This window comes from Ctenopharyngodon idella, chromosome 3 (assembly GCF_019924925.1).
Source record: "Ctenopharyngodon idella isolate HZGC_01 chromosome 3, HZGC01, whole genome shotgun sequence".
Classification (NCBI taxonomy): domain Eukaryota; kingdom Metazoa; phylum Chordata; class Actinopteri; order Cypriniformes; family Xenocyprididae; genus Ctenopharyngodon; species Ctenopharyngodon idella.
Window position 1 is genome coordinate 13,973,818 of NC_067222.1, and position 25,896 is coordinate 13,999,713.

Consider the following 25,896-nt stretch of genomic DNA (forward strand, 5'->3'; position numbering starts at 1 on the left):
GTATTTTGTAATTTGTATTTGATAGGGTTGATGAAAATGGCTTTGTATTTTGTATCAAAATACTTTAGTGTTTTGTATTTTTTAAAATACTGTAAAATACTTTGTAAGAAGTCTACATGATGACATCATAAAATTGCGGCCTCTGATTGGTGCATACTCTATAGTTTGCAGAGACTTGTTGCGATCAGAACAGAAAATTGATCCATATGGAAGAAGGTGGTCAAGAAACGTGCAGGCTGCCAGCTTTCCATCAATTTTTAGCATGAATTGCGATAATTTTAAACAGTTCATTTTGGTAGCCTAGGCTAAATAGTATACCAATTTACATAATGTTCTTGAAAACATTAATGAGCAGCAGCCCCCTAAATTTATGATTAACAATCAAATTATTAATTGGTTAAAAACTAGTTGTTATGAATACAGGTGCCATGAGTTGTCTTCTTATGAATGACTTGTCTGTCATTGAGTCAGTGTTGCTGAGGCAAAGTAGGCCCTTCATTACCAAACACCAAGTAACTAAATTAGGATACAATTATGAGTCATTTGCAAACATTATACTGTTGGTTACTTTAAAACTAACCTTCATCTGGGAGATCACAGGGATATGTGAATATTTGATCTGTTAAAGCCACAATTTGTAAATTTTCGCCTCTAAAGATCGCTAATTCAAAACAAAGGCGAAGCTCGATGACACCTTGATTTCACGGAATCATGAGAGGTGTTGTCTTCACGTCTACAGCCGGTGGAAAAGAATCGGGACAGGACTCAGGCAGAAATCATGTTTATGGAGAGATTATTAACGTTACTGTAGTATGAAGCAGAGCATGACCGAATGCTGTGAGAGCATTAACTAGCCCACTGGAGCGATTACTAATGAGAGACGAGTGCGACACACAGCTCGACAGCAGTGGATCTTTTATTATGCCACAGTCACCGCTTCCGCTTTTTCCGGTCATGTGCACGTAGGGTAAAGCAGCGCTGCTTTTCATATTAGATACATTTGTGTGTTGAAAGTTGTCATAGTGCTACTCTGTGTGTTCACTCGGCGGCTGCTATGAGACACTTGATGCACACTGCAGTAAGCTAGATCAATATTAGCCATGGTAAAACATGGTACTCGCTGTAAATCAAGAAAACAAGATTCAAACAAAAAGACTTAGGACCAGATTTACTAACAGCTTGTGCCAACGCAAACCCTCTTTTGGCGTTAAAAAACTACTGTCGGGATTTACTAAAGACACGCAGCGCTGAAAACGTTTGGACCTTATTGCATATGCATTTTTAGGAGTTTCCCTTTCAGATGCAAAACTTATGGGAGGAGGGTATTTAAATGAATCACACAATGCGATTTACTAATGTTTGCGCTCATCAATTTACTGGTATTTACACCATTATTTAACGCCCTAAAAAAGCACGTCTGAACCCATTTTGTGACATGGCTGCAATTGTTGCTGTTAGGAGGAGACACCGCAGAGAACAGAGAGCGTGTGGTAGAAGGATTATTAATTTCTTTGAAATGTCAGACTAAGACTTTATCCGAACATATTGTTTGCCAAGCTATGTTGGCCTATAGGCCAACATGGCTTGGCAAACTATATTATACAGTATATGTGTATGTGTTTGTCAGATTACATGTTAAGTTGCGCCTGTGTCCACCCGCACCTGATGAGAACATCAGCATCAGGATTCAGCTCTGTTTATTTGCGACCCAACGCTAATTTGCACTGCTCTTGGTATAGTGCGTTAGTCATTATGTAAATGATCTGACCGTGTCTGTGTTCTTTAATTTGCATGTCAGCAGATCACATGCAAAACTTGCCACTCCCATCAACACATTTGTGGAATTGCGCTCTCACGGTAATTTTCCCCTTTAGTAAATCTGGCCCTTAATGTGTTAAGCGATATAACATGATGAGTTTTCTGTCGATGAATGTATCCAAACAGTTGCTTCCCTGTCTAATAAAACTCATACAGTACTAAAGTGTCTTTGATGTTTCCATGGTTTTTCGACAAAATAAAATAGGAAATCAAGGGTAATGATGTCATTAATAGGCGACACACGGACACGGTGTGTGTTCTGGTTAAAATTGCTTATTTCTCTGGATTTAGAATTTCTTGGAAACATTTGGGATAATGTAAGTACACAAGTCAACAAAATATATAACATTGTTTTAGTGGTTTTTGAATATTTGAATCTAAAAATCCTACATATTGTGCCTTTAACTGGATGCATATGTCAGATTTATTGCATGACTCGGGCAGAGAAAAGCTGTTGCTTTCAAACATTGTTCACTTATTCAGCTGAGTCAGTGTAATGGTGAAGGGATGATCAAATGGGCCAACTGATGGAAGGTTTGCGAAGAAATTTCATGCTCCCTTGTAAAAGTATTTTGTAGTATTTTCAAAATACAAAAATACAGTAGTTTATTTTGATACATGGTTTGGCTGCTGTATTTTGTAGTTTATTTTGATACATTTAAAATTAAGGTATTTTGTATTTTATTTTCAAATACATTTTGATGTATTTTTGCCCAACCCTGCCTATATTGTAGTTATATAAAATATTCACAGGCAGATTTGCTTTATGTATTTCCCCAGCGTCGAAATCAGGCACATATAAATGTCAGGAAACACGACTCCTGGCTGCATGTCAAAATCCATGGATTAGGTTTATTTGACATGTTGTAAGAAACACTTTCGAGTCCAACCTTTAGAGCAATCTTTTGTTTTACTCATGCTTTCGCAGTTTCCCCTATTAAATCCAGTCACGCAGCAGCTTCTTTTGCCACTCAGTCCGGTTGAGGAAGCGCATTCAGCGGGAAAGTGACGTCGATGCATAGCCTCTATAAAAGGGCACTCAAAAATGTGCCCCGAAATCACGAGATGTAAAGGAAAACATACGATAAGTTAAATTAATTATATAATATACTGTAATTATGTAGTAAAATATAAAGTGTTGCGCATTTTATTGATGCAAAGATGAGTGGGCTGTGTGTATTTTGTACAACATTTGCAACTGCTGTTTATCACTTAAAGAAGCACCACAATTTTAATATTGTGTCTTCTGTAAGTTACATACCACTGACCAGACATTTAGAAGTGTATTTTAAAATACAGAGTATTGAAAATAATAATGATAATAATAATAATAATAATAATAATAATAATAATATTAAAAAGCTCTGTAAACACTTGGATTTTTCACAACACTATAAGTGTGTCCCATCGGGTAATCAAACGTTCTACACACATTTGTGGTCTTCACGCCCACTTTAACACTTGAGCCAAATACAGGAAATGACAGGAAATACGTCATGTAAGTAGAGAAGTGGTCAAAGTGCAAAGACCGCAAGTGTGGGTATTTGGACAGGGCAAAAGAAAGAACCGTTAGAGTCTCTGCCATTACAGTTTTCTGCACTTCCCTGCAGTCTTTCAGATCTCTCTGTTGGTATTTTAGGGTGTTTGTTCACCCTCATCGCTGTCGGTCGGAAGGGTGTGGTTTAGAAAAAAACAGCAATATTCATCGAAATCAGATTTTGCTGGAATCGTCGACAGTATGAAGAACGCTTTCAAATTGTTTCAGATTTTTCTACTACTGTGCGGTAAGTTCGCGATTTCTGTTTATTTTTCACATTGGGTTTCACTCTGACACCGGAAACAGTATGATCGGTATGGTGGCCAACATGGTCCTGGAAACCCAGAGTCATGCAGAGTTTTGCTTCAAATGAAACACATCTGAACTAGCTAATCTAGGTTTCAAGAGTTACTAGGGAACTACGGGCAGGGGAGTCTTTATTTATTTATTTATTTTTTACCATGGTTGAAGATAAGTCTGCAGGACTTCAGCTCTCCCTTTTTTAACTAATGATCACATTCATCCAGGTGAATTTGTACATGCAATTTGTAAAGCAGTTTAAACAATGAGATGATGGGCAGGAAGGGAAATGAACACAGCTGTCACTGGCTAATCACTACTTTAAATGATCTTTTGACCAAAAATTCAGACTTGATTAGTAGCCTAACATTTGCTTAGTTTTCGCACTGTGCATTTCAAACAAACAATCATATTCTACTTCTTTTGTAGTGAGCTGAAATGTTCAAGACTCTGTCACAGCTGAACTAACAAATTCAAACCCACTTCAGAGGTCAGGGAAGGGAATAAATAAATACATAGAAGCGAGGTAAAGTTAGTATTGGGTTTGATATTTGCCTGCTTGAGGGACTGTCTGCAAATTACCCTCACTGTGCAAAACGATGTCCAATAATTAATTCAAATGAATGTTTACAGGGCAATAGTAAATGCCTAGTGGTCAAACTGACTGATTATATTTTGCCAGTATGTCACTTTAGACCAGGGATGGGCAGACTCACTCCTGGGGACCCACTGCCCTGCAGAGTTCAGCTCCAGCCCTAATCAAACACACCCGAACCAGCTAATCAATTCTTTCAGGATTACTAGTTTCATCAGGGTTGAAAGTAAACTATGCAGGGCAGTGGCCCTCCAGGACTGTGTTTGGCCATCCCTGCTTTAGACAGTACCTCCCCTGATGTACGTACAGTACACACAAATATGTTTAGAAAAAAAATACAGCAATTTACCAAAATTGTTTTGTTTTCATGTTCCAAAGGTTGTGATACATTCCTGAAAAAATGTATTTGAAGTGTAACTTGATTGTCCCATTTGTTTACATGGAGATGGTGGGCTTTATGACCAGCCAGCCACCAGGGGGCGATTGAAACGATTGGCTTAAGTCAAATTGAGATCCACCCAGTGGTTTTAGACCCGCACCATAAAGTAACTAAACTTCTTATAAAGCACTTTGATGAACGCCTTCTCCACCCAAGACCTGACCGGGTTTTCGCTGAACTCCGTCGCCACTACTGGATCCTGAGAGGCAGACAAGCAGTAAGGCAACACCAGAGAGAGTGTGTGGAATGCCAGAAGTGGAGAGCCAAGCCGACTGTGCCTATCATGGCTGACTTTCCTTTAGCTCGTCTGCGACTGTACCAGCCGCCTTTTTTCTCAACTGGAGTTGACTGCTTTGGGCCCTTCATTGTGAAGATTGGCCGTCGCACTGAAAAGCGATGGGGAGTCATCTTCAAGTGCTTGACGACCAGATGCATTCACCTTGACCTCCTCAATAGCATTGATACAGATGCATTTTTGTTGGCACTTAGACGATTTATAGCCCGCAGAGGAACCCCATTCGAAATCTTCTCGGATCAGGGGACCAATTTCCGAGGAGCTGCGACTGAACTAAGGGAAGCCTTCAAAGTAATGGAACCTAACCTGCAAGAGTTGTTGGCTAGCTACCAGATCAACTTTAGGATGAATCCTCCCGCCGCACCACACTTCGGAGGCGCATGGGAGAGGGAGATCAGATCAGTAAAGTCTGCCCTGCAGGTAGTTGTTGGTAGCCAGTCAGTTCCAGAGGAAGTACTACGCACAGTACTAATTGAAGTCGAGGGCATCCTTAACAGCAAGCCATTGGGATATGTCTCATCCGATGTGGCAGACATAGACCCAGTTACCCCTAACATGCTGCTCATGGGGCGGCGAGACGCCTCACTCCCCCAGGTAATCTACACTCCCGAACCGCTATCCAAGCGCCACTGGCGCCACTCTCAAACCATTGTGGATCACTTCTGGTCATACTACATCCGACATTACCTCCCGAACCTTCAGACTCGCCAGAAGTGGCAGCGAGAAACCCAAGATTTAACTGAGAACATGGTGGTGATGATTATGGATCCGCAGCTTCCCAGAGCCCATTGGCCAGTTGGTCGGGTTGTCAAGTTGATACCCAGTGCCGATGGACACATTAGGTCAGCTCAAATCAAGGTCAGTGATCACTTATACATACGACCTGTGGCCAAACTCGTCAGACTTCCAGCACTTCCGGATGGAGGTGACGCTGACCCCAAGGACTAGGGAATTTATTTTCACACATATTAGCTATGCTAATCTGGGGGCGGCTATTCTAAATTCCCTGTATGAGTACACGGGAAGGACTTTTATCATGAAACATCTTATAGTGTATTCCGCTGGGTGGCGTTAGTTTCCGCTATTCCGCCATTGTGTTTTACTTTCACTTTCACCAGCCGTTTGCTCCGCCATTTCTTCAGGTGTTAATGTGCGTGATTGAATGTAAGTTTATTTAATTATACAAAGTATAAGTGATGCATGTTTATTATGTTGTTGTGTTTAAATATTCAGCTTGTGCAACCGAATTTTACATTGTGCACAATTTTATAATATGAGAGTTATATACGGTGATTCACGTGCATATGTTCACTGCTGTTAATCCCCTCTCTGTGACATTGGTACATGTATAACGTGTCAGTGTAGTGAGTTGCTCTTTATGTTTATGTAACTTAATGTTATTAGACATACACTGATGTATATTTCTATTCTGTTTATTTCAGAAAGACCACATTCAATTCCTTGTGCACACAATAGAAAATCTGTACAGCTGAATGATGCCAAGTATGTAAACAAATATAAAGAGTTGAGCAGTTCCATGTCTCCTGTCACGCTTCTTACCGGAGCCCCGTAGTGGATGAGCATTCGCCTACCTATATTCAGTATAGTTCTTAATACGTGGACTTCAATCATTTCATTGATGTAACCTAAATGTTTCATTTACCCTGCATGCACGTTGAGGAGTAGGCCTATGTTAAAAAGTGAAAAATATACAAAAAATTATGCATCATTTTTTTTTTAATTGTCAGGTTTATAGCTCTCGTTTGTAGTAGTTACAATACTATGGCGCTTCAAGTCAAGAGCACTATATGATTTATTTCGAATGTTGAATTCCCAGATTATTTGGCTAAAAAAAGTAATAACGAATAAGTCAATACATAAATACAAACAAGATGGGCAAAGTGCCAAATCAGTAGCCAGGTATTTGTATTTATTTACTGAAATAAATAATTGAAAATAAATAAATAAATCACAGTGCTCTTGACTGTGCTAGATTAAAGGGCATTTCAAGCGAAGGAGAAGCTCAATGGTTGCTGTTGTAACAAACAATGCCAGCTAAAGAAAACATCTGCATCTTTAGGCATACTGTACAAATATTGTATTACAAACAAGAGCTAAAAACCTAACAAAAAAAAACAAAAAAAACAATTATGCTTAATTTTTAGTATATTTTCACTTAGTAGGCCTATTTCATTAAAGACTTCTCATTCGACATTGATGCACTGCATTCTGATCAGCCTTTTGGTGCTGTTTGTCCCAGGTATGGGTTTTATTGGGTTTTGTCATGTTCTGTGTTAAAATATCAGCCCCAGCTGACTGTTAGCTATTAACACAAAATATGTAAAATGATGGTTAAGTTTATAGTTTCTCTGTATTAAAGGTAATACAGAGGATGTTTTCGACGACTGAGAAACCGAAGACCGTTAGTGAGTTTTTGAAATGAGCGCATGCGTAAGAACAGCCCCCCTCCTTCACATTTCGAGGGAACGCCTCCCAAAACTCGTGCACGAGTATTAGAATACGAGTGTTTACCACCTGCATTCGCTGTGTAGTGTTAGTGGATTCATTATGTCGGACTCACCGCAGGTAACTCATAATCTGCAGTTGTTACTCCTGTCTCCTGACAAAAACATTGCATGCGGCGCCTGTGGAGTGTGGAAAGTTACTGGAGCGCGCAGCCGCGCAGGTCTCTCACAAGGAACGTCAGGGCAGTGATTGACAAGCCAGAGGGCCAATCGTTTACGCGATGATCGCGTAAACGATTGGCTGATGTTCTTAAGGCCCTACCTCGTGCACAGATGATGTATATTAATATTATTCCTTTCAGTGCACCTAATAAATAGTCTTTTATCAGTTAGTAAAGACAGTTTCAAGTAATATTGCAAAAATGTATAAAACAAAACATCCTCTTTAGCACCTTTAATGTGAATTGTCTGCATTTGTCACGATCACCAGTGAGAGTGCCTGTCATTGCCATCAGAGGGCACTCCAACCCGCACTACTATTATTGTCAAAGACTCCATTACCCATAACACACTGCCTGGTCAATCTGCCATTATTGTTCACAATAATGTAGACAATATGGGACAATAGTTGCTTTTGCCTTTTTCTTGGATTTCCCTTTTGCCTGTTCCCTGCCATATTTGTTTGTTTGGACTGCCTGCCAGTGTTTTGACCTTTTGCCTGTTATTTTTGATCATGGTTCTGGATTGTCCCTTAAATAAAGCTGCATTTGGATCTCCAACCTTTGAGTCTCAGAGCAGTTCAGTGCCTGAATTAGTGTGTTATATTAATTTTCTTTAATGTATGCTTTATTTAGAATTTTGTGTGTGTGTGTGTGTGTATATATATATGATTTTATTCATCCTACTGTATATACAATACATATTGCACAAATCTGTATGTCTTCTGTTCCAGATGTATACCACATTATTATTTATTTTACTTATTTATTATTTTCTTAGTTGTACTTATTTAAATGTTCTTTCTGTTCTCATGTCATATGTATGTGTATATGTGTGTACCAAGAGCTCCTGAGAAAACCACAACACATTTCTGCACACCTGGCAAATAAAAGCTCATTCTGATTCTGATTCTGATATGATATCATGTTTTTATGTTTATGTGTGAATTTCCAAACAGTAGGACAGCAGGATCTTTCAAAATTCTAATTTACGTGTTCATTTAGCTTAGCTAAAATGGATGAAACAGATGTTCAAATGTTCATTTTCACTTAAAAGCAAAAGATAAATGATCCGCCTTTGATTGCAACGCAACCTGCTACTACGCAAACTACAAAATAAAAGTCCCTAAGGAAGGACTACTTAAAATTAGTGTGGATGCATGATGCTTTCTTAACTACACTGAACAAAATTATAAACATAACACTTTTGTTTTTGCCCCCATTTTTCATGAGCTGAACTCAAAGATCTAAGACTTTTTCTATGTACACAAAAGGCCTATTTCTCTCAAATATTGTTCACAGAAGCAAATGGATCACAGCAATTTACAGAAACAGCTGGACTCCATGGATTTGCAGTTATCATTTTGTGTCAAATTGTTGGATTTTGAGGTAAAATCATACCGTATATATTGTATTGTTATATATTATGTTGACAACTCTTCAGTTAAATATTTTCCATCTTATATTCTGCATAATTGGGTGCTTTTTAAATAAACACTGACAAAAACTATACTATATAACTATATATGTTTTAGGGCTGGACAATAGGACGAAATATATAACATTGATATAAGTGATTACGCGGATTTAAACCTACCTATATTCAGGGATGGGCAGTATTTATGATACATGTATTTCAAATACAAAATAGTATTTTGTAATTTGTATTTGATAGGGTTGATGAAAATGGCTTTGTATTTTGTATCAAAATACTTTAGTGTTTTGTATTTTTTAAAATACTGTAAAATACTTTGTAAGAAGTCTACATGATGACATCATAAAATTGCGGCCTCTGATTGGTGCATACTCTATAGTTTGCAGAGACTTGTTGCGATCAGAACAGAAAATTGATCCATATGGAAGAAGGTGGTCAAGAAACGTGCAGGCTGCCAGCTTTCCATCAATTTTTAGCATGAATTGCTATAATTTTAAACAGTTCATTTTGGTAGCCTAGGCTAAATAGTATACCAATTTACATAATGTTCTTGAAAACATTAATGAGCAGCAGCCCCCTAAATTTATGATTAACAATCAAATTATTAATTGCTTAAAAACTAGTTGTTATGAATACAGGTGCCATGAGTTGTCTTCTTATGAATGACTTGTCTGTCATTGAGTCAGTGTTGCTGAGGCAAAGTAGGCCCTTCATTACCAAACACCAAGTAACTAAATTAGGATACAATTATGAGTCATTTGCAAACATTATACTGTTGGTTACTTTAAAACTAACCTTCATCTGGGAGATCACAGGGATATGTGAATATTTGATCTGTTAAAGCCACAATTTGTAAATTTTCGCCTCTAAAGATCGCTAATTCAAAACAAAGGCGAAGCTCGATGACACCTTGATTTCACGGAATCATGAGAGGTGTTGTCTTCACGTCTACAGCCGGTGGAAAAGAATCGGGACAGGACTCAGGCAGAAATCATGTTTATGGAGAGATTATTAACGTTACTGTAGTATGAAGCAGAGCAGGACCGAATGCTGTGAGAGCATTAACTAGCCCACTGGAGCGATTACTAATGAGAGACGAGTGCGACACACAGCTCGACAGCAGTGGATCTTTTATTATGCCACAGTCACCGCTTCCGCTTTTTCCAGTCATGTGCACGTAGGGTAAAGCAGCGCTTCTTATCATATTAGATACATTTGTGTGTTGAAAGTTGTTATAGTGCTACTCTGTGCGTTCACTCGGCGGCTGCTATGAGACACTTGATGCACACTGCAGTAAGCTAGATCGATATTAGCCATGGTAAAACATGGTACTCGCTGTAAATCAAGAAAACAAGATTCAAACAAAAAGACTTAGTGCCAGATTTACTAACAGCTTGTGCCAGCGCAAACCCTCTTTTGGCGTTAAAAACTACTGTCGGGATTTACTTAAGACACGCAGCGCTGAAAACGCTTGGACCTTATTGCATATGCATTTTTAGGAGTTTCCCTTTCAGATGCAAAACTTATGGGAGGAGGGTATTTAAATGAATCACACAATGCGATTTACTAATGTTTGCGCTCATCAATTTACTGGTATTTACACCATTATTTAACGCCCTAAAAAAGCACGTCTGAACCCATTTTGTGACATGGCTGCAATTGTTGCTGTTAGGAGGAGACACCGCAGAGAACAGAGAGCGTGTGGTAGAAGGATTATTAATTTCTTTGAAATGCCAGACTAAGACTTTATCTGAACATATTGTTTGCCAAGCTATGTTGGCCTATAGGCCAACATGGCTTGGCAAACTATATTATACAGTATATGTGTATGTGTTTGTCAGATTACATGTTAAGTTGCGCCTGTGTCCACCCGCACCTGATGAGAACATCAGCATCAGGATTCAGCTCTGTTTATTTGCGACCCAACGCTAATTTGCACTGCTCTTGGTATAGTGCATTAGTCATTATGTAAATGATCTGACCGTGTCTGTGTTCTTTAATTTGCATGTCAGCAGATCACATGCAAAACTTGCCACTCCCATCAACACATTTGTGGAATTGCGCTCTCACGGTAATTTGCCCCTTTAGTAAATCTGGCCCTTAATGTGTTAAGCGATATAACATGATGAGTTTTCTGTCGATGAATGTATCCGAACAGTTGCTTCCCTGTCTAATAAAACTCATACAGTACTAAAGTGTCTTTGATGTTTCCATGGTTTTTCGACAAAATAAAATAGGAAATCAAGGGTAATGATGTCATTAATAGGCGACACACGGACACGGTGTGTGTTCTGGTTAAAATTGCTTATTTCTCTGGATTTAGAATTTCTTGGAAACATTTGGGATAATGTAAGTACACAAGTCAACAAAATATATAACATTGTTTTAGTGGTTTTTGAATATTTGAATCTAAAAATCCTACATATTGTGCCTTTAACTGGTTGCATATGTCAGATTTATTGCATGACTCGGGCAGAGAAAAGCTGTTGCTATCAAACATTGTTCACTTAATCATCTGAGTCAGTGTAATGGAGAAGGGATGATCAAATGGGCCAACTGATGGAAGGTTTGCGAAGAAATTTCATGCTCCCTTGTAAAAGTATTTTGTAGTATTTTCAAAATACAAAAATACAGTAGTTTATTTTGATACATGGTTTGGCTGCTGTATTTTGTAGTTTATTTTGATACATTTAAAATTAAGGTATTTTGTATTTTATTTTCAAATACATTTTGATGTATTTTTGCCCAACCCTGCCTATATTGTAGTTATATAAAATATTCACAGGCAGATTTGCTTTATGTATTTCCCCAGCGTCGAAATCAGGCACATATAAATGTCAGGAAACACGACTCCTGGCTGCATGTCAATATCCATGGATTAGGTTTATTTGACATGTTGTAAGAAACACTTTCGAGTCCAACCTTTAGAGCAATCTTTTGTTTTACTCATGCTTTCGCAGTTTCCCCTATTAAATCCAGTCACGCAGCAGGTTCTTTTGCCACTCAGTCCGGTTGAGGAAGCGCGTTCAGCGGGAAAGTGACGTCGATGCATAAAGGGGCACTCAAAAATGTGCCCCGAAATCATGAGATGTAAAGGAAAACATACGATAAGTTAAATTAATTATATAATATACTGTAATTATGTAGTAAAATATAAAGTGTTGCGCATTTTATTGATGCAAAGATGAGTGGGCTGTGTGTATTTTGTACAACATTTGCAACTGCTGTTTATCACTTAAAGAAGCACCACAATTTTAATATTGTGTCTTCTGTTAGTTACATACCACTGACCAGACATTTAGAAGTGTATTTTAAAATGCAGAGTATTGAAAATAATAACGATAATAATAATAATAATAATAATATTAAAAAGCTCTGTAAACACTTGGATTTTTCACAACACTATAAGTGTGTCCCATCGGGTAATCAAACGTTCTACACACACTTGTGGTCCTCACGCCCACTTGAACACTTGAGCCAAATACAGGAAATGACAGGAAATACGTCATGTAAGTAGAGAAGTGGTCAAAGTGCAAAGACTGCAAGTGTGGGTATTTGGACAGGGCAAAAGAAAGAACCGTTAGAGTCTCTGCCATTACAGTTTTCTGCACTTCCCTGCAGTCTTTCAGATCTCTCTGTTGGTATTTTAGGGTGTTTGTTCACCCTCATCGCTGTCGGTTGGAAGGGTGTGGTTCAGAAACAACAGCAATATTCATCAAAATCAGATTTTGCTGGAATCGTCGACAGTATGAAGAACGCTTTCAAATTATTTCAGATTTTTCTACTAATGTGCGGTAAGTTCGTGATTTCTGTTTATTTTTCACATTGGGTTTCACTCTGACACCGGAAACAGTATGATCGGTATGGTGGCCAACATGGTCCTGGAAACCCAGAGTCATGCAGAGTTTTGCTTCAAATGAAACACATCTGAACTAGCTAATCTAGGTTTCAAGAGTTACTAGGGAACTACGGGCAGGGGAGTCTTTATTTATTTATTTATTTATTTTTTACCATGGTTGAAGATAAGTCTGCAGGACTTCAGCTCTCCCTTTTTTAACTAATGATCACATTCATCCAGGTGAATTTGTACATGCAATTTGTAAAGCAGTTTAAACAATGAGATGATGGGCAGGAAGGGAAATGAACACAGCTGTCACTGGCTAATCACTACTTTAAATGATCTTTTGACCAAAAATTCAGACTTGATTAGTAGCCTAACATTTGCTTAGTTTTCGCACTGTGCATTTCAAACAAACAATCATATTCTACTTCTTTTGTAGTGAGCTGAAATATTCAAGACTCTGTCACAGCTGAACTAACAAATTCAAACCCACTTCAGAGTTCAGGGAAGGGAATAAATAAATACATAGAAGCGAGGTAAAGTTAGTATTGGGTTTGATATTTGCCTGCTTGAGGGACTGTCTGCAAATTACCCTCACTGTGCAAAACGATATCCAATAATTAATTCAAATTAATGTTTACAGGGCAATAGTAAATGCCTAGTGGTCAAACTGACTGATTATATTTTGCCAGTATATCACTTTAGACCAGGGATGGGCAAACTCACTCCTGGGGACCCACTGCCCTGCAGAGTTCAGCTCCAGCCCTAATCAAACACACCCGAACCAGCTAATCAATGCCTTCAGGATTACTAGTTTCATCAGGGTTGAAAGTAAACTATGCAGGGCAGTGGCTCTCTAGCCCATCCCTGCTTTAGACAGTACCTCCCCTGATGTACGTACAGTACACACAAATATGTTTAGAAAAAAAATACAGCAATTTACCAAAATTGTTTTGTTTTCATGTTCCAAAGGTTGTGATACATCCCCGAAAAAATGTATTTGAAGTGTAACCTGATTGTCCCATTTGTTTACATGGAGATGGTGGGCTTTATGACCAGCCAACCACCAGGGGGCGATTGACACGATTTGGCTTCACTTGTTTTCAGGAAATGTGTGCCATACCCGGTGCTGACCCACAGCATTTAATATTTGTTCATAACATATCATTCAGTGCACTTAAGAACTTTAAATATTCAGCATGTAAAACTGTATAATTCCCCAACAAATGTTAAGGGGAGGTAATACATAATCACACTCTCAAAGTTACACAATATAACAAGATCATCAGCAGCAAACTGACTTTACACAAGAAATTCACTCTTACTGTCAGCGGTGAGTAACTATTATAATTGTTTTGTTTGTTTGTTTTCATAAACTCGACAATATTTATATTTTTATGTTGCTCATTTCTTTTCTCAGAAGGCTGTTGTGGCTTTACTGAAGCTGTGATCCGATTGGCTCTCTCTGCTCTGGTGGGCGTGGCTACTGTGGTTGTTCTGGTTTATGACATCAGATCCAGCTGTCTTCAACAGAAGAAGAGCGTCCAGAAATAACCATCAAAATTAAATTTGTTGATATCAAAAGTAGGATCAGGCTGTGATCACATAAAATAATGTGTTGTTTTCTATGTTCAGTCACTAGTAGGCGCTACAGCAGGATCTGTATGAGAGACTCACTCTGAGAGAGTCATATTGATCCATCAGAATTCAGTCGCAGTGGCGGTTCTACATTGAATTACACCCTGGGCGAGACCCCCTTCGAGCAGGAAAGAGAAAATTGTATTTCTCAATTGCACAAATCCTTCATTAGAACATGTGAAAAACACACTTGAGAGAATCCAGCAACACTGTCACTCACGACCAGAAGTCAAGACTAAACCATTTCACCTTGGTGACCAAATAATCATTTTGTATTACCTATTTTTATTAGCCATTTCACACAATTCAGAAAAACAAAAATGTGCAGGAACTATAAGCCTGTATTTATAATATTATCAAAGAAATGTGCAGTATTTGTAAGAAAGTCGAGGTGTGACTGACTTTAGCCCACTAATTCCATTAGAGTATTGCTCTATACAGTGGATTACAGCACATTACTGCATGCATAAGTTTTAGAAACCCATTTTAAAAATGACAGAAAAGCGAATACCGGTCAAATACAATAGATCGTCGCTAAAAGGTGATGATACACAGGGCAACTTTTTGAGCAATGTTGCCGAAAGATGTTGCTTGGGCACTTTCCCATTGAGAATGGGCAACAAATTTCTATCTGGATATCTAGGGAGAAATTTGTTGCCCATTCATAATGGGGAAAGTTCCCACAGCAACATCGCTTGGCAAAATTGCCCGGCAACATTGCTCAAAAGGTTTCCCTGTGTATTATCACCTTAAGACATGGCATGGACCATTTTATGGTCCATTTATTAAGATTCTTAATGATTTTCAGTACATTTAACATAGATAGGCTATAGCAAGTTACTGACAACATTATTTCTTTCATACTTCATCTTTCTGAACATGTACAGGGGTTCTGTCTCGCGCACAGACGCGCGTGCGAGCCTTTGAAAGTATTTGGCTGCAGAAAAGACGCGTTTGGCGTGTGCACTGCGCACTATCTAGTGGACATTTGTTTTCAAGCACTCAGTTCACTCTCGCATGGGCTGTTGTACAGTACACACACTGTCCGTGCCATCACAAAAATTGGGCTGCACGTGGATGGGGAGTGCGGACGTCCGCGAACTCTCCTAATGACGAAAATTTCGCGATGCGGACGGTGCGCGGACGCCCGAAGTATACTTTGGGGTTAAGCCCGTAATAGCGGGCCCCCAATCCGCCCAGGCCCATATGCACGTGCATTCCTTGCATGCTCAGACCCTACGTCACTGGGAGAGACCCAGAGGTGAACTGTACCCCGCGCCGCGCCCCGCCCCGCTCCCCTCCCCTTTCCCCTTCTCACACAGCTTCTGTTCACGGCACCTTCTCAGCAAATAGGGGTACCGATTTGCCAATTCCCCACACAGTGAAATGATAGATAATAGAAAACCGCGGCGGCGGCGCAGAGGATTTTTTTTTTTTTTTTTTTTTAACTGCTCGTGCCACCCCCCGTGTATTATGAAAAAATGCCGCCCCGGGCGGCTGCCCGGTTCGCCCGTGCCAAAACCCGCTACTGTTCAATCGTCTCCTTTTTGGCAAAACAACACAAGTACAGATGATGGTTTAGTGGTTCTCAACCTGTCATAAATGCAAATGCCGCAAATGATATGCTGACCACATTTAAAAATTCCAGTTTCACATTTTTTTATTTTTAAATTAAACTAAAATGGAAATTTAATTTAAAATATTCAGAGTGAAATTTTGGTACTTGTTGGTGCTAGTTATTTTTTTTTACAGAGACCAGTTTTGTAATTGTGTCACCTGAGGTATTACCGTTTTGATGTTATGTTGTGTAACTTTGAGAGTGTGATTATGTATTACTTCCCAATCTTAACATTTGTTGAGGAACTGTACAGTTTTACATGCTGTATTGTTCTTGAGGGCTCTCTAAAAATTAATAAAAACAGTGTTCAGACAGAGGGTGAAAACTGGTGCTGCAACAGTGTAAATTATAATAAGAATTTAACTTTAAATGATGTAAACCCAATTTTGCAGACCCTATAATCAAAATTATGAATCCATAAATGAGCATCATAGGGGCCTTGTAATAATTCAAATTGTGTTTCTAAGTCAAGATTGATTTCTGTTGAACTCTGTTCAGTAACATCAGCAGCAGTGTTTTATGAGTTTAATCTCTGAGAAACTGTTTGTGTTTGTTCTGCAGGAGTGTTCAGTGCTGGAACAGATGAAGTGAAGACAGTGATAGTGATGGAGGGAGAATCAGTCACTCTAAACCCTGATCTTACTCAAATACCAGGAATTAATCAGTTACTGTGGAGGTTTAGAGATTCACGTTCAGTCATTGCTCAAATCGAGGAAAATGACATTTCATATCCCATTGTCCCTGAGATGTTCGGAGACAGACTGAAGCTGAGTCCGACTGGATCTCTGACGATCACAAACATGAGAACTAAACACTCTGGACTTTATAAACTAGAGATCAACCACAAATCTGGGACCTCACGTTTGGATTTCAGCATTACTGTCTATGGTGAGGACACTTTTATTTATGAATAATTAGATGTTTTGAAGTTTATTGTAGTTTTGTTAATTAAAATGAATTAAGTAAACTAATTAACTGTTAAAGTTAATATTCTAGTGCCAGTAACTGTTTAATGTTTAATATCTGTGAATCTGTCTCATGCAGAGTCTCCAGATGTTATTGATGCTTTTAAAGGTGAAACGAAGAGTGTATCAGAGACGGAGGGAGATCCTGTCACTCTTCAGACTGATACTGAAACACATGGAGATGAGCTGATAGTGTGGAGGTTTGGAGATGAAGGAAAACTCATAGCTAAACATGATCTAGAGGCCAAGAGTCCACCATTATATGATCCTGATGAGAGATTCAGAGACAGACTGAAGCTGGATCATCAGACCGGATCTCTGACCATCACAAACACCAGAACCACAGACTCTGGAGTTTATGAAGTGAAGATCAGCAGCAACAAACAGACTTTATACAAGAGATTCACTGTCACTGTCAGCGGTGAGTAACTATTATAATTGTTTTGTTTGTTTGTTTTCAAACTCAACAATATTTATATTTTTATGTTGCTCATTTCTTTTCTCAGAAGGCTGTTGTGGCTTTACTGAAGCTGTGATCCGATTGGCTCTCTCTGCTCTAGTGGGCGTGGCTACTGTGGTTGTTCTGGTTTATGACATCAGATCCGGCTGTCTTCAACAGAAGAAGAGCGTCCAGAAATAGCCATCAAAATTAAGTTTGTTGATATCAACTAGGATCAGGCTGTGATCACATAAAATAATGTGTTGTTTTCTATGTTCAGTCACTAGTAGGCGCTACAGCAGGATCTGTATGAGAGACTCACTCTGAGAGAGTCATACTGATCCATCAGAATTCAATCGTCTCCTTTTTGGCAAAACAACACAAGTACAGATGATGGTTTAGTGGTTCTCAACCTGTCATAAATGCAAATGCCGCAAATGATATGCTGACCACATTTAAAAATTCCAGTTTCACATTTTTTTATTTTTAAATTAAACTAAAATGGATTAAATGAAAATAACTTTGAACATTTTTTTTTTTTTTTTTGCCATATAAAATCATTTTGGTGATAATATATTATTTTCAGACATGCGCATGGTTACTTCCACATGTGCTAGCATGATGAATCTTTGTGTATTTACTAGTCGCCATATCGACAATATATAGAGAGAAAAAAATGTGCAAAAATTCAGAAATCTTTGGGAGATATTGCTGAACATTTATTTAACAATAGCAAAAGTAAATTTCTTATGATCATTTTTCATCTATATTTTTTGTGTTTATTTAAAATGAGACAGAATCTGTTATTTATCAGTTTAGTTATTTAATGCTGGTCTAGAGTCGTACCAGAGAGATTAATTGTGAGGGATTATTTGGAGATTGTGATTTTGGACACTTGATAATTCCTGTTTACTTGACCCACGCCTGTTTGACGATTCTGGAGTCTGATTTTGCTTTGTTTGCTACAGACTTCTATATTTATCACCTGTAAATATTCTTGTATATATATTTTTGCCAAATTAAGGAATGTAAGGGGTTTGACGGCATTTATTTTGCATATCTATCTTTTCACATTGTTTTTGGTTAGGGAGGTTGGTAAGTTTAAACTGTATTTTGTTTTCTTTATTTTTGTGTTAGGAGTTAGAGGTTAAACAAAGAGATTGTTTTGTCTGGAACTTGTCTGCCCCTGACGCCAAACCCTTAATAAGAAATAAAACGCATTTTTTTCATCTCTGGGAGTGAGACTCTTTCTTCATTTTCCTGCTTCAGCTGACCCCTAGACGGTCATAACAGGCCTGTAACATGCCGTCATTGTTTGGTGACTGTTACGATGCTGTTGAAGAGAATTTACACCCACAGTTAAATAGTTACTCAAGGTGCAGTATACATGTTGTGTTTGTTCATTGAGCATTATTATCTGATTACTGTAATGCCAGTAAGTTAGTTTTTATTTGGTGGAATACATTTTCTGTGACATACTGAATATCAGGGGATTGTGTAACGTGAGTTTATTGAACAAGAGAGTTTCACTTTGATATGAAGTCAGACATTTGAATGAAAAATATTTATTTCGGTTGCATAACATATGAATGTATAATTTACTTACATAAACATAAAGATATAAACAGAATCAACCGAAAAGGTGTAGGCTGAAGCCATGTTTTATTACACCTACCCTTATTACAACATCACATACCCTCCAAATGATATTAGATGTGCAATTCCATCATTACAATTTTACAAAAGAAAATATTATTATTTTTTTTTTTAACACATTACAATACACAACTCAAGCTTCCATCTTATAATTCATATAAATTTTGGATTTGAACATTTTTTTAAACTGAAAAATAGTGTTACTTCTCTTAAGTTCGTCATTTAGACCTTTCCACAAATCGACCTCTTGAACAGAAATACAATTCTTTTTTACATTAGTTCTGACCACTGTTTTTTTAAACATATCCTTTCCTCTTAAATCATATTTACCTTCCTTAATTTCAAACAAACACAATATATTTGCTGCCATAATTTGTTTTTTAACTTTGTACATGAACAAAGCTGTGTTAAGACTAACTAAGTCGTAGAATTTTAGTGCTTTAAAATTAAGAAATATTGGTTTAGTAGATTCATTAAATGAGGAATAATTAACAATCCTAATTGCTTTTTTTTTGCAAAGTAAATATAGATTTTGTATTTGACTTATAACTATGCCCCCAAATTTCAATGCAATAGGTCATATATGGTACTAAGAGAGAACAATACAAAATATACAATGTAAATTTGTTTAGGAAATACTTAATTTTATGTAATATAGCAATGGTTCTTGACATTTTTGACAATACATGTGTTATGTGTGGTTTCCAGGATAATTTGTGATCTATTATTACTCCTAGAAATTTTACTTCCATTACTCTTTCCAAAACCACATCATCAATCTTTAAGTTTGTAATATTATGTATTTGTCGATTACCAAATATAATATATTTGGTTTTAGTAATATTTATAGATAGTTTGTTTGCATCAAACCACGGTTTAATTTGAAATAGTTCTCTCGATACATTTATGAGAAACTGGTGCAAATTCTCACCAGAACAATATAAAGTTGTGTCGTCCGCATATAAGACACACTTTAGCAAATCAGACACTTTACAAAGGTCATTTATATATAAAATAAACAATTTAGGACCCATCAGAGACCCCTGGGGCACCCCACATGTCACCCTACACATTTAAGAGTTTTCATTATTAAAGTGTACATACTGGTACCGACTGTCAAGATAACTCTCTAACCAAGAATAAGCGGGCCCTCTAAAGCCATACTTTTCCAATTTATTCAATAATATTTTATGATTAGTAGTGTCGAAAGCTTTTTTTAAATCGACAAAAAACACCCACTGCATATTTTTTATTGTCTATTGAAGAAACAATATCATCAACTAATTGTGTTACTGCCATTGAGGTAGATCTGCCTGCCCTAAAACCATATTGTTCCTCCTGCAGTAAATTATATTTTTCTATAAAATTATCCATTCTTTTAACAAAAAGTTTTTCTAATATCTTAGAAAATTGAGATAGCAGTGAGATAGGCCTACAATTACAAAATAAATGACGGTCTCCACCTTTGAAAATTGGTATAATTTTTGCTATTTCCATATTATTTGGGAATACACCCGTTTTAAAAGATTGGTTGAATATATAAGTTAATGGTTCGGCAATACACTCAATAGTGTTTTTAACTAATAACATTTCAATATCTGTCCAATCTTTTGACCTTTTATTTCTAAAACCTTTCACAATTAGCAGTATTACGTTTTTGTTCACTTCTGATACAAACATTGAAAACATATTTATATTAACTCCATTATTCTTGTAATTAGACTCTTTTATATCATTTGCTAACTTATTACCCACATTAACAAAGTATTCATTGAATTCATTTTGCATTTGTGAAACAAAAATTAATTTCTTATAGTATTTGGTGATTTTGCAGAGTGTGACAGAAATTAAACACCGTATGTGCCGTCAGAAAACACTGTCTCTTCTGTGTAAATATTATTAGGTATAATAATATTATCTGTTAATACCATAACATTAAATCTGATTGGTTTTCATAGGTGACGTTATTTGTAAATGATATGCGCCCGTGAGACTTGCACTTGGACCACAGTGCGGCACACTGGGAAAAAAGGTTGAGAACCCTGTTGCACTCATATTTCAAGAGCACAGTTCTATATTCTTCAAAAATGTTTAAAATAAGCTCATTCAAATGTAGTTGTTCAGTATTAAACACAAAATTTCCAATCCAATGGTCAGTTTCTGCTCTGGGTTTCACACTTCATCTCTCTCACACACATTCACATGCAAGAAAGTAACTACAGATTTTGACACTTTTAGCTTCTGAGAGTTTCAGTGTCATGAAAGAATGATTATCAGTATTTATTTTATTAGAAGACATTAAACTGTAGCGTGTTAATCATGGTGTCTTTAAACGAGGGGTGTCCAAACCTGTTGCTGGAGGGCCACTGCTCAAATCCAGTTCAGATTAAAACAAAACTAGATCAAAATGTCTGATGCTCCATGTACAGTGAATTATAGCAAAAATAGTAATCATCATTTCTGTAAAGCTACTGACATTGAGACACACAGATCTCTGAAAAGCTGCTTTGAAATATGTATTGTGACATCAATTATAAATACATAAAAATAAACACATATAAATAAATCTCACATTCACACTGTTTTAAAGAATTTATTATTTCTTTAAAACAAAATTTATTAATTCAGAGTTAAACGATTCAGGTTTTACTTCATCTAGACAAGACTGTATTTCACTAGTTTCTGTATTTCATGAAAACACAATGTAGCTGAAATAATAAAAATAAGTTGAAGTTCAAAAGAGTTTGAATTATAGACGTAGAGAAATGTGCTGAGTGTCGACAGGATCTGAACTCAAACTCTCACTGATGATCTTTGACAGTTCATATTTGTCTCATTCTCTGTTCAGTGTCACAAGAGTTCATCAGGATCATTTCACACTGATTGTTCATATGAACTCGTTCTAGAAACTTGTTAAAGCACATCAGCTCCAGCTTTGGGTTCTCCAGCTTCATCCTGCTGACCAGATGATGAGGATGAGCTGATCCTGATGGAACTGGAAGACGGAGGATTTTAATGACACTCTTAAAGTGGAAATGAAGCAGTCGGTCAAGTTCACATTATTCAGTAAATGGATTTCCACTGACACATCTGCTCCTCCTTCAGCGTCTCATCATAACCTCTGGTATCATAACCAGCGCTGGTTTTCAAGTCAAGTCAAGTCACCTTTATTTATATAGCACTTTTTACAATGTAGATTGTGTCAAAGCAGCTTTACATTGATAACTGGTACATTGTTTGGCTGCACAGCAGCTCTTAAAGAATAGTGTCAATGCAGGCAGATCAAAGCACTGTTGAATATCAAATGTCAAGTCAAGTGTCCCCAACTAAGCAAGCCAGAGGCGACAGCGGCAAGGAACCCAAACTCCATCAGGTGACATCAGGTGGCAGACAAGTGGCAAATTGGTGTTAAAATGGAGAAAAAAACCTTGGGAGAAACCAGGCTTAGTCGGGGTGCCAGTTCTCCTCTGGCCAACAGTGCTTTGTTACAATTCAGGTTGCTATCATAAGTCCAATAGGATCGCAACATTAAAAGTATTTATTTCAGTTCCATCCAATTGAGGATCGTATTCATCACGCCGGTATGGACAGTTGTTGAGGAACTGTGTCGTGGCTGTCGTGTCAATGAGGCCCTCACAGTGGATGATCTAGTTGACTCAATCTCTGCTGATACTTCAGGGCTGCGTTGTGGTCGTGTCAAGGTGCAGGTCCTTGGTCTCACCTGGATACGGCCCGGATCCGGCTGACTACGGTGAACCTCGGGATAAACAGAAAGACTAATATTAGCGTAGATGCCATTCTTCTTCGGATGTAACGAGTACATCAGGTGTTATAGGAAGTGTTCCCGGTTCCGGCTGACCTAATTTATGCAGCCTAATAATCCTTTAACGGATTTGAAAATATAAATTGGTAATGTATTATGTGTATGCCAGGTTAAAGAGATGCGTTTTTAGTCTAGATTTAAACTGACAGAGTGTGTCTGCTTCCCGAACAATGCTAGGAAGATTGTTCCAGAGTTTAGGTGCCAAATAGGAGAAGGATCTACCGCCTGCAGTTGATTTTGATATTCTAGGTATTATCAGCTGGCCTGAATTCTGAGATCGCAATAGACGTGAAGGACTATAATGAATTAGGAGCTCGCTCAGGTACTGGGGAGCTAAACCATTTAGTGCTTTGTAAGTAATTAGCAAGATTTTAAAATCTATACGATGTTTAACAGGAAGCCAATGCAGTGTTGACAGAACTGGGCTAATATGGTCATACTTCCTGGTTCTAGTAAGAACTCTAGCTGCTGCATTTTGTACGAGCTGTAGTTTATTTATCAGGCGAGCAGAACAACCACCCAGTAGAGCGTTACAGTAATCTAGCCTTGAGGTCATGAACGCATGAACTAACTGTTCTTCATTTGTCATTGAGAGCATATGTCGTAGTTTAGATATATTTTTAAGATGGAAGAATGCGGTTTTACAGATGCTAGTAACATGGCCTTCAAATGAAAGATTGGTATCAAAGAGCACACCCAGGTTCCTAACTGACGACGAAGACTTAACAGAGCAGCCATCAAGTGTTAGACAATATTCTAGGTTATTACATGAAGAATTTTTTGGTCCAAAAATTAGAATCTCTGTTTTTTCTGAATTTAGTAGTAGGAAATTACTGGTCATCTAATTTTTTATATCAGCTATGCATTCCGTTAATTTTGTGAATTGGTAAGTTTCGTCAGGGCGCGAAGAAATATAGAGCTGAGTATCATCAGCGTAACAGTGAAAACTAACGCCATGCTTCCTAATGATATCTCCCAAGGGTAGCATGTACAGAGTGAACAGCAACGGTCCTAGTACTGAGCCTTGTGGTACTCCATATTGAACTTGTGATCGATATGACATGTCTTCGTTTACTACTACAAACTGATAACGGTCAGATAAGTATGATTTGAACCATGACAATGCAATTCCACTAATGCCAACATAATTTTCGAGTCTATTTAAAAGAATATTGTGATCAATAGTGTCAAATGCTGCACTAAGATCCAGTAACACTAATAGAGAGATACAACCACGATCTGATGATAAGAGCAAATCATTAGTAACTCTAATGAGAGCAGTCTCAGTACTATGGTCCTTTGGTATGGTACTTTCAGCAGGCGTTTCGTTCCTCCTGCTGCTGTTACTGTGTCTCCACACATAAGAACAAATATAATCGAGGTAAGGACATTCATGTATCTGTCTTGCTGCTTCCTCCGACTTGAAAACTTCCTGAAAACTTCAGACTCGGACTGCAGTGTAACCTCTCTTCTGGTGGACTGATTTTGGGATTCACAGAGATATCCTCAGTCAAGTTTCTCCAGTTTCTCAGTCCTGGTGTGTGTTGATGTTGTTTTCTGAGTGTCCAGCAGGAGGCGCCAGTTATCTGGGAAAAGTGTCACTGGAAACACCATCATGGACAGAAACCTGTTCAAGTGATCAAAGCAGTGGAGATCAGAAACCAGTGAGAGGAACGACAGAAAGATGTCAGTGATCGACACACCTGAACTCAGTAAAGAGAGTCATAATGACTGAAATACTGACATAACATTCACTTCTCCTGGACCGCACGCTTTTATTATTGTGATTACAGTAGGTTCACTGAGGAGGAGAAAAACACAATAAAAGAAGTGTTTGAGAACAGATGGAAAACTGCAGATTCATTTTACCCACACAAATCAATGAGAGAAAGAAAATAAAACCATTGAGCAGATCTTCAATCCCTCATACAGAGCTGAGAAACTGATTCTTCTGTGACAAGAAGTCTGCCAGTTTCCACAGATCTTAGAGACTGAGATAGAGAATTATACTAACTAGCTTTTAATTAATCTAAACAAGTTGATGTTTCAGTAGGTTGTGGTTCTGTATTTTGTGTAATATGATGTAGTTGTGATAATAAACAGTAAATCTGCTAAACTATGTGATATTAAAGAATCATTCTTAAATATCCCAGTAACAAATTCATCACTGGTAATGGTTTCAAGAGTAACCCTAACCCTTTCTATAATAAACCATGTGCAATTTAGATTTGATTCAATATTAACATTCAAATTCATTATAGTGTGGCATCTAAAGCACACAATAGCCGGAAGTGGCTGAAGCACTCAATGCATTCCTCGAGTGCCCAGACCATGCACTGCAGGTGTAAGAACTGCTCGCCCGCCGAGTCGGGGACAGCCAGAAGGGTTATGACCTCGACCATCTGCAGCGGCTCAAACAAGGGGCCTCAGAGGGTCCTGAGGATGGTGGACAGGTCCCAATTCACAACTGTATGGGGGTGAGGCAGGTTTAGGTTTTGCTACTTTTTTGCACCCTTGATTTATCAGCAGTTTAAATTAATATCCTGGTATGCTGAAGTTTAATGTTTTGATAGTGTATGACAAGTTTTGTTTTCGCTTCAGTTTCTCCATGTGACGATCAAACAGCTGCTGAAGTGAGTTGACCATCTTTAACACTTTCAAGATGCCTTCACAGAAGCGTGATTAATCTATTGTAATTGGAATGAGTGGGAGATTATTACTAACAGGATGAATAAACAAACTATCTTATAATGTGTCTGTCTCTGGTGTCTGACATGTTTCTCATGTGGTTGTTTCATTCTCAGCTCAGTGTCT

At 37.9% G+C, this 25,896-nt stretch overlaps 1 protein-coding gene across 3 annotated transcripts; it reads left to right on the plus strand.

Moving 5' to 3' along the window:
• Window positions 1-3,354: 3,354 nt before the first annotated feature.
• Window positions 3,355-18,832, plus strand: LOC127510013 (uncharacterized). Of its 3 annotated transcripts, none has more exons than XM_051889493.1 (4): window positions 3,355-3,602; window positions 16,761-17,087; window positions 17,244-17,585; window positions 17,671-18,832. In XM_051889493.1, exons 1-4 carry the CDS (start codon window positions 3,557-3,559, stop codon window positions 17,802-17,804), a joined length of 849 nt encoding a protein of 282 aa, XP_051745453.1. In that variant the 5' UTR covers window positions 3,355-3,556; the 3' UTR covers window positions 17,805-18,832. The 3 variants fall into 3 exon arrangements, with proteins under 3 accessions (XP_051745453.1, XP_051745455.1, XP_051745454.1); XM_051889495.1 differs by having other exon boundaries at window positions 17,674-18,832; XM_051889494.1 differs by lacking the exon at window positions 3,355-3,602 and adding an exon at window positions 12,614-12,896.
• Window positions 18,833-25,896: the final 7,064 nt, after the last annotated feature.